We start from the raw sequence: 13,905 nt of genomic DNA, 5'->3' as shown, positions 1-13,905 counted from the left end.
TAACTCCGGGATTACAGGCGCTGATGACGAGTGAGGCACCTCTCTATAGTTGCCACAGTAGGTGGTGTACAGAGGGAGCCACAAACCAGCATAAAAATAAGTATAGATGACTTTGACTTGAACAGATTTAAAAATAAAAATGTGGCGGAGATGGAAGTGGTCAGTTTCACTGTGTTCCTGCCACCACCTCTGAGAGAGACGTGTTTGTTCTGATGTTGGGTTAAGGCTTTATTTTACTGCTCTATAAACTCAATGGATCCAAATAAGTGTGAGAGTGAAAACAACAAAGCAGCCCTGCCATCCTGTTCCTCACTTCATGCTTCTGCACATCAGAAACCATCGACTTTACTGAATGTGATCAATGAGCAAAGGAATTCCTCCAATACTGCAGCAGATGCCGTGTGCCAATCTTTCAAGTCGAGTTAATAAAAGTACCTTTAATGGCTTCTTGCAAAGTGCTATGTTCAAAGGCCACTCCGCGAATCACTCGGGATTGATTGAGCATATCTGTTCTCCTGACTGCAGTTTAACAAGCTCTTAGAGAAGCGCAAGTTCTTCTTCTCGTCTTGTGCCATCGAGGGCTCCCACAGACACGAAAAGACTCAAAACAGGACCGGCAGGACGGCTGGGGGGGAGATTAGATCAGACAGGACTGAGGTGAACGGTGGCTCAATGTGAACCGCAATCTTTGTAAGTAGTCGAGTCAACAAGCACACACAATCCATGTTTGTGTGTGTGGTAGGAAAACTGCTGTGAGACTTCCTGGCTATGGGGGTAGTGTAGTGCCTGTAGCATTCCTGAGCTTCTTTGTGGCAAGCTGACACTCTATTTTTATTGGACAAGATGCCACAGGTTGCCTCTGTGGGATGTGTAGTAAAAGAAACGGAGGCCTGATTAACAATATTTTATTTGAATTAGTCAGACTAATGACAAGTGGCTGTATGAGTGCTGATATTTGTCATTTGGGTGACAATTTATGAAATATCTTAGCAAATATTAGATACATATGTGGCCCCCAGAAGTTTAGGCCTAATGACGTTGGTTAGACACTGCAGTTGACTGGATATGTGCAGCTTAACCTGTACTTGGAGCTTAAAGGAACCCTGTGGAGATATGGTGCACGCCAGGAGGACATACATGCATACTCACAAGCACACAACGATGAGACACACAGCCATGGTTTCACACACAGTGAAGTAAGGACCATCACCAGCAAAGGGACGAAGAAAAAAAGCATTCAACAAGTTTCTTAGTTTTATATAGCATATAGCATTATATAGCAGAGAATGCTAACATGTTATAATCACAATAAAAAAACAGAAGTTAGTGTGTTTTTAGCTTCTGTACTGTGATGTTAGATAAGGAGGACGATGAGAAAGAAGGAGAAATACATAAATTAAACGTGAACCGTACTCTCTCTTTCTCTGCTAGCTACAAGGACCCATGAGCTAACCATCAAGGGCCGTTTCTCATCATTACCCAGTCGCTCCAAATTACATTTCATTGGATAAATATTACAAAAAAGAAAATATTTTTTGACATAATGTATATTAAAGAGACAGGACACGAGATTAGAACTTGTATTTCTTATTGTGTCTACTCAGATGCTAAACAAAGGCATATTGATGGGCTAACTATGTTAAGTGTGCCATCAGCAGAAAGCCGGGCTCATTTCAGACTCGTGGGGCTCCTGCTGTGACTGTGGACATTACGTTGTGTTAAAATTATGAATGAGATCCATTTTTGTTTGGATTTGAAATCTTCTCAGCATTAGAAACTATCATAACAAATAATTCTCATATTTGACAGACAGGTCAACATACACAATGGCGTTGGAATGTGGTCGAACAAAGACAGCACTGTCAAAACATAAGTAAGTAAGTAAGTAAGTAAGTAAGTAAGGAACATCTGGCACATCATCCATGACCTGATATCAGAGCTAAGGAATGAGACGGCTACAAACGCCACCACAAAGGACTACTGTACTGACTATCAGGTTGCTAATGTCCCTCTCATTCCACCGGCATGTTGGGACACAGACTGATCTGATGGAGCAATTATCTTTAGCCACACTGGTGATTCAAGGACGGGAGGGAGCACACAAGCAAGCGAGCACCGCCGTCAAATCAGACAGAAAATGTCAAACTGTTGTTTTTACACATAATCCAGGAAGGTTGACAGATCATACCTGAACGACCTTCATGTTAACAGTTCCACGAGTGAAAAGTGCTCCTGCCACTGTGCACCACTGGTTATAGATCCTTGCTCAATAGGAAGGACTAAAAAATAGAAAAGCCTCGGAATATATGATAAGATAAGATAAGAAAAAATGATCCTTTTTTGATCCCCAGTAGAGGAAATTCAAATTTGGCACAGCAGCACAAGGAATGTACTGCAAAAGATTAGAGAAAGAATAAAACAAAATAAATGATCTATATATATATATATATATATATATATATAATAGAAATATACAAATCTTTAAAAAAATATGAACTATATGCAATAAAGAGGAAAGCGAAAATGACTGTAATAACCTCAATAATAAACACGTACACATTGTACAAAAACTGAACAAAATAAACTTTGTAAAGGTAGATTTGTTGTATTGCAACTAATTTTACAGGTGTACCTAATAAAGTGGCCACCGAGTGTATGTGTAAGGGCAAAAAGGCTGCGTAACACTAGAATAATTTGAACCATATCACATATAATGCCTCTATTATTTATTGATCTATTGTGTGGAGAATCTGTCCTTCAGCAAATGCATGTCGAAGCAATTGAGATAAAAAAGAAAATCCTCCTATTGGTGCTGTTCAAGAGCTTCAAGCTTAATATTATTATTAATGATTCTCTGTCAGGTCACCATGCTCCCTTAGAAAATACATCTTCATATACTTCCTGAACAAAGGATGCAGTTACAGTCGGTAGGGAATGATAAGAATTGCAGTCGCAGACAGAAACGCCTTCCTGTTACATCTTGCTTTGTTTTCCAGTTTCCAAATATAACTGAGAGACACTAGTGTTGGCATCCCACATGGGAATTCACTCACTCATTGTGTACAGTCTACTGCCTGAACATACTTGTTCAAATGAGTTAAATCAGGAAAATCAACATGCATGTATGTAACTTCAAAAGAATATGTAATCATTACCTAATATACGTCTACCTACTGTAGATCCCATGTTTTTTAGTGCTTTCAGACTTTAAGATGTTAGCCTGCATCTCTGTGTCAGTCTCAACTCATTTCTAATGGATGTTCAGAGTCAAACGTAAATCAATAATTTATGCAGTATTCATATGGAGTTTCATGCTTGAATGAAACAGAGACTGTTAAAATATTGGCCTGATTCTGTTGATGCTTCTCACAGAAAAATCTATTGTGAAATCTTTGGAAGGGAAAAGGCTCAGAGCTGAAGTAAAAGGAGCTATACTTGGCTTGCGTTTGACATTCATACAAACAGAGCCTGTTTGTTCTGTTGTGTGGTACTGAACTGGCAAGAGAGCCAAAGTATCAGGAAATGGAGGGAAGCAAAGGGCCAAGACTGTTTTACACTTTTCTTGGATCTGTGTGTTTCGGTGCCTGAGCTCAACGCCCATGTATGCGCTTAAACACATGTGCCGCTTGTGTTTATTTTATGCATTTTCAAAGGCATCCGAGCATGGCCGCAACAAGGCCAGTTGGCACTCAGAGGGTCCCATTTGTACGGTGCCATTTCATATTCTTGAGTGTCTGCTGCGTAGGGTATGCACAGTGGCAGCTGCATGGCAAAACATGCACACAGAGGGACATCCATCACAAGTAGCAGATATAACCATCATCATTTCTTATTCATTGGAGCACTGCTGGAGTCCCCTCAGCTACCGGAGCGCTACACACTTAAATGCACATGGTGTCTCTCCTGATTAAAAACCAAACATGTAAAAGATGTCAAGAGAAAATGTTACCGCTTCAGCTTTAATATCAGCGCATCACGAGGCATCTCGTCACTGCTTTAAGGTCACATCAGTGCAAATATTATGATTTCTGTGAAATCATTCATCTCAGGGGAATCCCTCTTATCACTTTAGTCTTGCACTGCTCATCCCCACAAACACCCCCACTCCCCCCCGCCCTGCCGCCTTGCTCTGCTTTTACATCAAAGTAACAAAGAAAACCTTTGAGAGCCAATCATATTCATGTCCAGTCAGACTCTTGGCTCTAATGGACAGGAGGGAGAGAGAAAGGAAACAGGAGGCTGAGACCCCAGCTGAGCTCACAGTGCAAGAGGCCAGCTGGTCCCGGGCCAGACCACGCTCTCTTATGGTCTCTAAAGTGTGACACATTGAACCAGACAAACAGGGAATCTGTCAGTCTGACAGAAACACTGACAGACTGGAATTGGACAGCACTGGAGACCGAAAGAAGCACGTAATCCTAAAACTGCCAACAATCTGGTATGAATACATTTACAAAGGGCCAGCAAAACAAAAGGAAAGCCTTCCTATATAATGCATTTCAATAAAACATCAATATAAAGCCTCAAAAATTACCATCATGGAGAGTCAACACTTAAAAAAATGAACAAAACAAGCTGCACAAAGCAGCGTTTTGCATTACTACTACATTATATTGTACGGATCAATATACTGTACGTTTATGGATCAGTAATACTCAAATATCTGTCCACAGATCCATAAGATCACAATATTATTTCCTATCAAACCATTCAGAAGGGTTTTTGATATTGCTGATAAAGTATGAAATTGTATACACGTCTAAGCTAAACATGTGATAATAACTCGATTACCAGTTTATTAGGTAAACTTGGCTGAAGCAAATGCAGTCCGATACAACAGTACTGCAATAAATTCATTCATTCATTAAGGCTATAATGTACATTTTTATTTTAAACTGTTTAAGAGACCTGTTGATGGACTTTTACACTATTTTTGGAGGTTGTAGTTTGTGGCGCTGTGGAATTATATGATTACCGTAATCTATTCTCATTGATAATATAATAAGGTCCTTCAAGATGCCAGAAGCCAGGATCGACAGAATTTACAAATAACTACAGCAAGCACACCCAAATGATCTTTTTGTATTCAGTTTAAGCTGAATTACTTAATTGTTTAATAAAAGCAAAATGCTTGAATGTCTACACATCCAGTAGATCCAGAGCAACATTAGAGTCTCCACCAGCTGAGGAAAATATCTGGCTCTTTAACTGCTAAATGCTCCACTTTGTTCACCAGCTCATCACTAACATCATCTGTCTCTCGTCTGATGATGGGCAGGTAGTGCCGTACAGCTGTCTGCTGCAGCTGGAAACGATGATATTTCTCTGTGGGTTCGTCAATACAAGTGAGTCCTTTCACATACAAGTGCTAATATAATCTATTTCTAATATAGAAATACTGATAAGTAAGGACTTATTGATTAAAGCGTGAGATAAATTATGCTAATCAACATTTTCACTACAATATATTAATGACACTTTCAACCAAATCAGCTATTTACTGCAATAATTTGGTAAAAGCCCAATGACCCGTTGAAGGTCAAAGGTTAATTATTACTTAGCACCCTAACATAAATGATGATAAACATCCTTAATCTAGTCTTTTGGCACTGAGGCACTACAGAATGACAACGTTTTCCTTTTCACTGCAGTGATTACAACCTTTATTCGTCACTGCACTGGCTCACACAGTTAATCCACTCAGGTTGATCCCACACCCACACACACCCACACACAAACACACAAACACACTTATGTCAGCCAAGAGGGCACATTGACAGCTATTGACAGTCACGCATGCACATGCATACATACTGTACACACGTCTGGCCGTATGTAACACACGTGACATGTCAAGGTTACACAGGGTTACTACTGTCCAACGGCTAAAGCTAATCCACGCCTGATTAAGCGACCTGCTCCATTAACCCTCCATTTGTAACGCTGACCTCTCTCCACCACCATTTGACTGGGAGTGAATGGGACGGAGGGAGTAGCTGATTTGCGATGACACATCTTTGAAAGGAATGTGAGAGACACACTCACGCTCTGCACTTTACAGCATCGTGAAGCACGCAACGGGTTCAGACTAATGGACTTCAAAGGGCCGTTGAGGGGCAGGATGGGGGGCAGGGGGTCAGGAGCCTTGAAGGCGGGGAGGGGAAACGACATAGCAGTAAAGCAGAAGCTCTGTTTAATGTCAGTGAAAAGATGTTGATGAATGCAAATACAGAAACAGAGAGTGAAAAACATTACCTTAATGTTATTGTTATTCAAGGTTGTAATTCTCAGGAATGTTATCAGGGGCTGCCTGTACTGTGATGGCATTGGGAATTACTAAAATACCCGTAGACAACTGCTTTTGAAAGTACAAAATTCCACAAATGCCGGGCCTTTATTAAGAGTTATAACTCACACTGGGGAATTAAAAATGCTACGATCAGGAGGAAGAAGACTGTTTCTAAAAGTGAAACTACGAATACAATTTTCAGTATCAGTTTCAGTTTCATCAGTTAATGTCTTTAAAAAGCAAATTCTGCTGCCTGTATCATAATATATCAGATATTATGAGACAGTGCACAAGCATCGAATGACAGGATGAGCAGTTTAATTCCTACTAGCTCACATATCGCTGTATGTGAAGCATTTTGCTGGAATGAACACTGACTATATGAGCACAGATTACTGCCGTATACAGCAGACTGATCTGATCCAAGAAAAATATGTTTATTAACTTAGAAACTGTCTCTTTTATTTTATTTGTGCTGAGTGATTGAGACAATAAATGTATTATATAAGTGATATGTAGTATATAAGTGATATTAAAATGTGTTACAAGACCATTTCTCTCTCTGTCTCTGTGTGTGTTTAACCTTACATTATTCCGACAACATTTAAATTCATTTTTTTGCCAGATCTCATAAGATTGCTACTGTGTCAAATGTGACCAAGTTGCTCATTCAGACATGAGACCATCAGATTAATGTAAAAGGTTGCATTTCTGAAGGGAGCTTTCAATAGGCAGCGGCGGCGTCTTGTTTGAGATGTGATACAGCTCTGACTGACGGCTACAGTACTGACAGTTACACAGCGACTGACAGACAGATTTAATGATGTGTGAAAGAAGTAACCCACATGGGATCAGTTGAAACACAGCTCAGCTTGACCCCTCGGTACTGTACTGAAGGGAATACAGGACTCTTGTGAGGCCTTAAATGCCAGTTAGCATTTTTAAGATGAGATGATATCATATGTGCTGCTCTGTCTCAATCCGCTGTATGTGGAGCATATGGGGACAGTCTGGAGAGCAAGCCGACCTACCATGTGGTAGTTGATGATTTCCTGGAGGCTTTCACCGCACTTTTCCAGGCACTCCTGCAAAGAAAAAGCATATTATAACATAATTCTTTAACTAGACAAAGACATATCCTCAGAGCTGCTGCTGTATTTGCATCTGAGGGTAGAAGAAGCAAATAAAAGCTGTCACAAACTAAAACCAAAATGTATTTGAATTATAAATTGAAAATGAAAAGATCCGCAATGCTAAAATGAAGTCAAAGCTGGTTAATGTCACTGAGGTGTACGTTTGTGCTCTGGAGGATTTTTTCCCTTGAACCTTGTACGGGAAAAGGAACTGTAATTGCAGGGCTGATTCAGTTCTTTTTTTACAATGGAAACTACAAATATGAACAAGACTTTAATAAGAAACTCGCAATTAGTCATACAGTTGAGGCCAAGAAGGCTTTTAATAGTACTTAATGTCAGCAGCAATGAAAATGGAGCAAGACGCTGGTGCTATGAGCCGAGCCAGAAGTAAGTTTCCAGACCGGATCTGATCCTCACTTACTAATCTGTTAGTAATCAGGTTTACTCACACACTCAAACACACACAGCTGTAAGTCTAACACCCAGGAGGAGGAGAGGAGGAGACGTTACCATCCCAGGAGAAACTTAAAGTAACAATCCTATCCACTAAATGACAAATAAAGACAATAAAACCACAACAGAGGCTATAATGGCTAAAACAGAGGCTGGATGAAAATGACTTGGACACATTTCCTGACTCATCAGAACCTCACCGAGATCATTTCATCCTTCTTGCACTGCTGAGACAGATCCCGGATGCCGTTGACAAAGAGCTTGTTGGCGCTGACGTACGTCTTTCCTGCTTCAATCATCCCACTGCATAGCTTCACCAGCTGTGGAGCAGAGAGACACATTTTGGACGCATCACATTAATGTCAACGGGGGCCAAAGTTACCATGAAGGACGCTGAGGACGAAGGATCGACAGATAGGGTTTTCTCAGGGTCGATAGAGATGTCGATTATTTGTAAGGAGGGGAACCAATATTTAGAACTGATATATATTCACAGTAAAAACAAAAATCTGAATAAAGTGGTGGAGTGTGACTAAGTACATTTACTAAAGAGTAAGTAAGTTTTGAGGTACTTTCCCCATCCTTGGCAGCAGCCTTCAGTGTTGATAATCTATTACTCATGACTTATAACCATTGGAAGGGACATTGAATGAGACTACAGTTGTGACTACAGACAGAAAGAAGCGGCTACATCAGAGCCGAAGTACCACATTTTTAAATTAAATCATTTTACCAGCATTTAGGTTAAAAAAATTGAACAATTTGAAAAATGCTAAATTTGGGATCTGATAATCAGCAACCTCGCATTAAACCTAACATTGAGCATCTTTAAAAACAACATTTAAACTTTATATAGGGAGATAACAGTTATAGAAAATATCATTTGAACAGTCAAACAGGTACAAAATGTGAAGAAAAAAAATATATATTTGGAATTAATGACTTCAATATGTCTGAATTCCACCTTTAATGTCAGCTGATATTATATTGTCCCTTCGTATGTGACCAGACTTGGTGAAATGTGCTCAACCAGATGTGACCGTCACTGAGCTGCGATCACTTGAGGGCGGCAACGTTTATGGCTTAATATCGTACGCTCAGCCACAACACCCAAACGTCTGTTTCCAGATAAAAAAACCCTCGATGTTTTCAGCACATTATCACACAAAGACAGGGGATGTATGTCACACAGTTGCATGTTTGTTTGTCTGGTTATCACCTGTGGTAACATACGGTAGTGGGTGCATTCTCAGGTGGGGTCCATATGTCAGCAGCATGCCACACATGAGAAAGCTACAGAGGCTTAATGTTATCCAGGGCCGGGGAATGGATAACAGACACTGATGATTCAGCGTGTATGTTTTTGTGTATGACTTGTATCTCGACCACATGCTGCGAACACGCTACGACGAACATTTTCTTCTGCGGGTGTCAGCAAAAATGTATGATATCTGCCATAAAGCTTGCTTTGTTTAGCTTTCGACTTTCATGAGAGGAAAATTAATTTCTTTTTATTTTTCAGTCTGTGTTCTAACGCCAGTCCCATTTCCTCCCAGCTGCAAACCAGACATGAAACTGAGCACTTTTTTTCATTTAGTATAAAAGGAATAGTTCTGACATTTTGGGAAACTTATGTCTGAACACTAAATATGAAGCTAGAAGCAACATAGCTTAGCTTGACATTAAAGACTGGAAACAAGAGGAATAAGCTAGCCAAAATGTACATAATCCACCTAGCCGCGCCAATTATTCTAACTAGTTAACACGTTATATTTTCTTTATTAAATTCATACACATAACAAAATGTAAAAACAAGTTGTGGAGGAGTTAAATGCTGAAACTATTACAGAGCCACGCTAGCTGTTTCCCCCTGCTTCTATTCTTAATGCTAGGCTACGCTAACCATCTCCTAGCTTTATATTTTGTGTACAGACATGAGATTGGTATACATTTTCTCATCTAAATTTCACAAAGAAAGTGAATAAAATGTCAAAATATTTCATAAACCCCAGAAGAAGTTCTGTAGGGTTTTGAGGCACTGCTGAGCACTGAAATGGAAGTTACACAACAATTACTATAATGTTTTTTTGTGTCTGTGTCTACTAAACAACAGCCAGTTAGAACGATAAAAAGCCACTGTAAGAGTTAAAGAAGAGTCTAAAACCACACCAGTATGACGCTGTCCTGCAGTGATGCTTTGAGCTAAATGCTAATGTAATCCAGTTAATATAAAATAAAAATGCTTTTTTAGCACTAATTTTAATTAGCACTAAACACACAAAAGTAGTTGATATTTGGACAAATTGAAAGCTAGACTTAAGGACGGCACTAGAGCAGTCAGGGGATCTCTTAAATCATTACCGTTAATCCTGTGGGGGACATGAAGGTCTGTACAAAATTTCATGGTAATCTATCCAATACATTTCACCATAAAACAAATAAGTCAACCTCGAGTTGGAACCAGAAGTCAGGGGATCATTGCCAAAGAGCCAGGTCGCTACCATGGCTAAAAACGATAATGTAACATCAGGAGTAAATAATCAAATACACAAATAATAATAATAATTTATATTTTGAGTTGGATCAGGCTTGTCATCCCCTGCTGTTGCCCCTTGCAGTTGCTCCTGAGTGCACTGGAGGAGAATCAACTAAAACATGGATCACTGAAAACTTTCTTTTTTTCAGTTTCCAAAGTTTTCAAAGTTAAAATCTCATGCACAGAACAGAGGAAAAAGTACTAAGTGATCCCAGAGCTACAGATGTTATCAAATTCAGATGTGGGTAAGTGAGGTAAGTAGAAGCGTTAAGTTGTTAAATTTGGCCAAATAAGAGGCCAAATACAGTGCCATGAAAGTACTGGAAGAGAAGGGTTCGATGATGGAATACTAAATATCCCAATTAACAGCGACAAGGATGAACTGACAGTGGAGGTTTTCCAACAGTAAAAGAACAGCCCCACTAGTCCGGGCTCTCACGGACACATACCGTAATTCAAAGTCAAAGGGAGCAGATGGACCGGTGACATTACAGGCTAACAGGCAAAGCATCTGGCTGCCTCATTACAAGGCAACTGGATGCTTTAAAAGCTGGTGCGATGCAGTCTGATGTTTTCAGTTCATCTCCGCACTGCTGCCAAGTCACGTTTCACTGAACCTCGGCTGAACTGTTCGACAGGGCCTGAGCAACATCACGCTGTCCATTACTGACCATCAGTGCCATCGGTGGAGGCTAGCAATGTTAGTGCTGTGGGGATTAGGGCACTGCGGAGTATTATAATGCAGGGAGTGAGCAGAGCAGAGTGTGAGGGGCAAAGCTGGGTCAACGTGGTGTAATGCATCAGTGGAGGAAGTATTGAGATATTTTACTCAAGTAAAAGTAGCACAATATAAAGATACTCCAATACAAGTAAAAGTCCTGCACTCAAAACCTTACTTAAGTAAAAGTGCAGACGTATTAGTATGAAAATGTACTTAAAGTATCTGAAAAGTATCTTGAAAGTATCTTTAAGTATCCAAAGTAAAAAGTACTTTTTTAACAAGATCATATTTTTTTAAACTGATAATTTTATGTGTAAATCTTGATCCATGACCGAAGATGTGGAACTAATAAAAATCTTTTTCACATGCTCCATATAAAATGTACACTACAGATAAATAGAAAATATTACTGTGTGTTTATCACTGGGATCTCAGCGTGGCGCCCACAGAAAAGTAACTGATACATTTATTATTATAGATTTCTCACCATTGAAGATTTATTAGATCAGTGGCATTAACACCTGAATCATTGAACAGGTTGTCAGGTAATATTTAGGCATTTTGTGCCAGCATGAGGCTTCTATTATATAATATTAACATTTAAAAGGATAACTTTAGTTCTCCTTTATAAAAAGGCCATAAAATATGTTGCATTTTTAGACTGTTCTGCTCTTTGAACTTGTTGAACTTCTGGTCACACCTCAATCAGTGAAGTCACAGCAGGTTTTTTGCCTTCAGGTGTGCTTTAAAGCAGACTGGCACTGAGTTGTAGCTGATGGGCAGGATTTCCAATTTATATTCAGCACATAAAAAATCAGATGCAACTTGGCCTGATCACTTGTAGAGCAAGAAAACAAGCATGTACCAACAGTGTGAGTTGGCATGGCTGAATTTGAAATGGCTAAGTTGTTGTACTGACTTTAAATGTTGATCTGAATGACGCGTTATAATGGCTTGTACCATTTAGTAGCAGGCAAGCGAGCAAACTTTATTTATATAGCAGTTACAAATTGCTTTACAGGAAGAAGAAAAGGGAAAACCCCGCAAAATAAAACACATAAAATCAAGAGAAAGCCAAACAAAACTTCTGAGTTTTGGCTTTTCTGAGTCTGATGAAAATTCAGTGCAATATCTGCATTCGCCCTCACTTTCAGTGGATTTAACTACTTCTACACAACATGTGGTATGCTAGCAAGGTGCACAGCCTTGGAGAGATGATACAAACATCAGTGACTGGGGTGTAGTGAGAAGAGCGACATACTTTCAACTAGGGAGCAGTGTACCGCTAATGTCCATACAGGACAGATAAAGTGCATTGACAGTGACAATATCAAATGTCTTACCTTGTCCAGTTTCGCCTCGATCTCCACAACCTCTGTCTCCACCTCATCAATATTTGCCCTGAAAAAACAAACAAAAGCAAAGAGAAGCTGTTAGCGCATGTGTTGTGAAGTGTAACTGTACGTCTGAAAGAAATTCCACTAAAACTCATTTATCTCGATCTACAATCTGCTTGTGATTTCCCACGCTCTCAGAAAGCACGAGAACTCCCCATAAATCTGTGTGGGAGTTTTTTTTGCAGAGCCAAAGTGAGACATGTTTGAGCAGCGAGAGTTTGGGTGTGCTTTAAGTGAGCGAGACGCCGTCCTGGGAGCAGTCCGGCTCTGTCAAAACAAAGTGACAGGCGAGGTCTCTGCACAGTGAGGGGAACATGGCTCATCCCAAACCCCAATCCACCTACCCACTGTCAACACCACCACCACTAATGCCACACCCAACCCACACCACTGAGAGGTGTGATTTACACCCTGAGGCGCACAGACAGCTGCATGACGTAGCCCCTGAATACACCGCACGCCAGCTTCTCCACACACTGATGTCAATAATGAGGATGTGTGATATATATGTATATATATAATTATCGCCTTGATATGTTATATCTGCTGTTCATCCTGCTTCCTACTGCACAGTAGGATCGTGTGGCCTCATTGGAGAATAAATATGAGCCAGCCTCCTCATATAATCACAGCTCTGCATCCCATTTTTAACCCATTAGTTGTAGTAGTTTAAACCCTGCTACCCTCGCTAGTCTGTTATAGAAATACTAGTAGGTTAAATATTGTTAATATTTTATGAATGTAGACTGTTGCATCTAAGATATTACGCAGACAGCTGCCACTAGCAAAAGCAGCTGCTCTCCCTGTGCTCGGATATAGTCGAACCAGCGAGGGGGAGAGATGGCAGCTTGTAAGACCAGCACGGTTCGTCAGTATTTTGATCTAGCAGTAAAGTAACTACATTCAGCACGGTGGACATTAACCTGCAAGGGGAGCAGGCTGCTGGTGCTGCTAATGTTAGCCACCCTAGTCTGAATTTAAATTTCTGTTTAATCGACAGAGAAATGAGTCGCCAAAGAACATCCCTAATTTTAAATAGGCCTGTGTATTAGCAAGAACTTTGCAATACGATATATATAACAATACACAGTTACGATTCAATATATTGTGATATATTCCGATATTGTAAGCATGCAATTTTTTAAATCTAACTGTAGGAGAGCTGTCATAATATAAATAACACACTACCATATGCATTAAAGCTTTTTATGCAGTCGAACAGTGAATTCTTTGTATTTATCACTGACCATTTATCACCAAACATCATAGCACTTCTCCTGTAATCAGAGCAAAGGTATGAACATTTGTCTATATCAGTAAAAATAAATAAAAGTGTCTGTTCCTGAAAAGAGTATCACATATATATATATATA

At 39.8% G+C, this 13,905-nt stretch overlaps 1 protein-coding gene across 5 annotated transcripts in view; it reads right to left on the bottom strand.

Moving 5' to 3' along the window:
• The window catches only part of acap3a (ArfGAP with coiled-coil, ankyrin repeat and PH domains 3a), a 70,932-nt gene that overhangs the window by 27,353 nt on the left and 29,674 nt on the right, over positions 1–13,905 (bottom strand). For all 5 annotated transcript variants that reach the window (XM_035656521.1, XM_035656520.1, XM_035656522.1 and 2 more), the window contains exons 2-4: positions 12,479–12,536; positions 8,079–8,198; positions 7,321–7,374 (exon numbers count right to left, since the gene is read on the bottom strand). In XM_035656521.1, coding sequence (XP_035512414.1) covers positions 7,321–7,374; positions 8,079–8,198; positions 12,479–12,536 — 232 coding nt within the window. The remainder of the gene's footprint in view (positions 1–7,320; positions 7,375–8,078; positions 8,199–12,478; positions 12,537–13,905) is intronic.

Source organism: Morone saxatilis, unplaced genomic scaffold, assembly GCF_004916995.1.
Source record: "Morone saxatilis isolate NCDOM2014 unplaced genomic scaffold, NCSU_SB_2.0 Contig15, whole genome shotgun sequence".
NCBI classification, from domain to species: domain Eukaryota; kingdom Metazoa; phylum Chordata; class Actinopteri; family Moronidae; genus Morone; species Morone saxatilis.
This window is presented reverse-complemented; position numbering and strand designations above follow the sequence as displayed.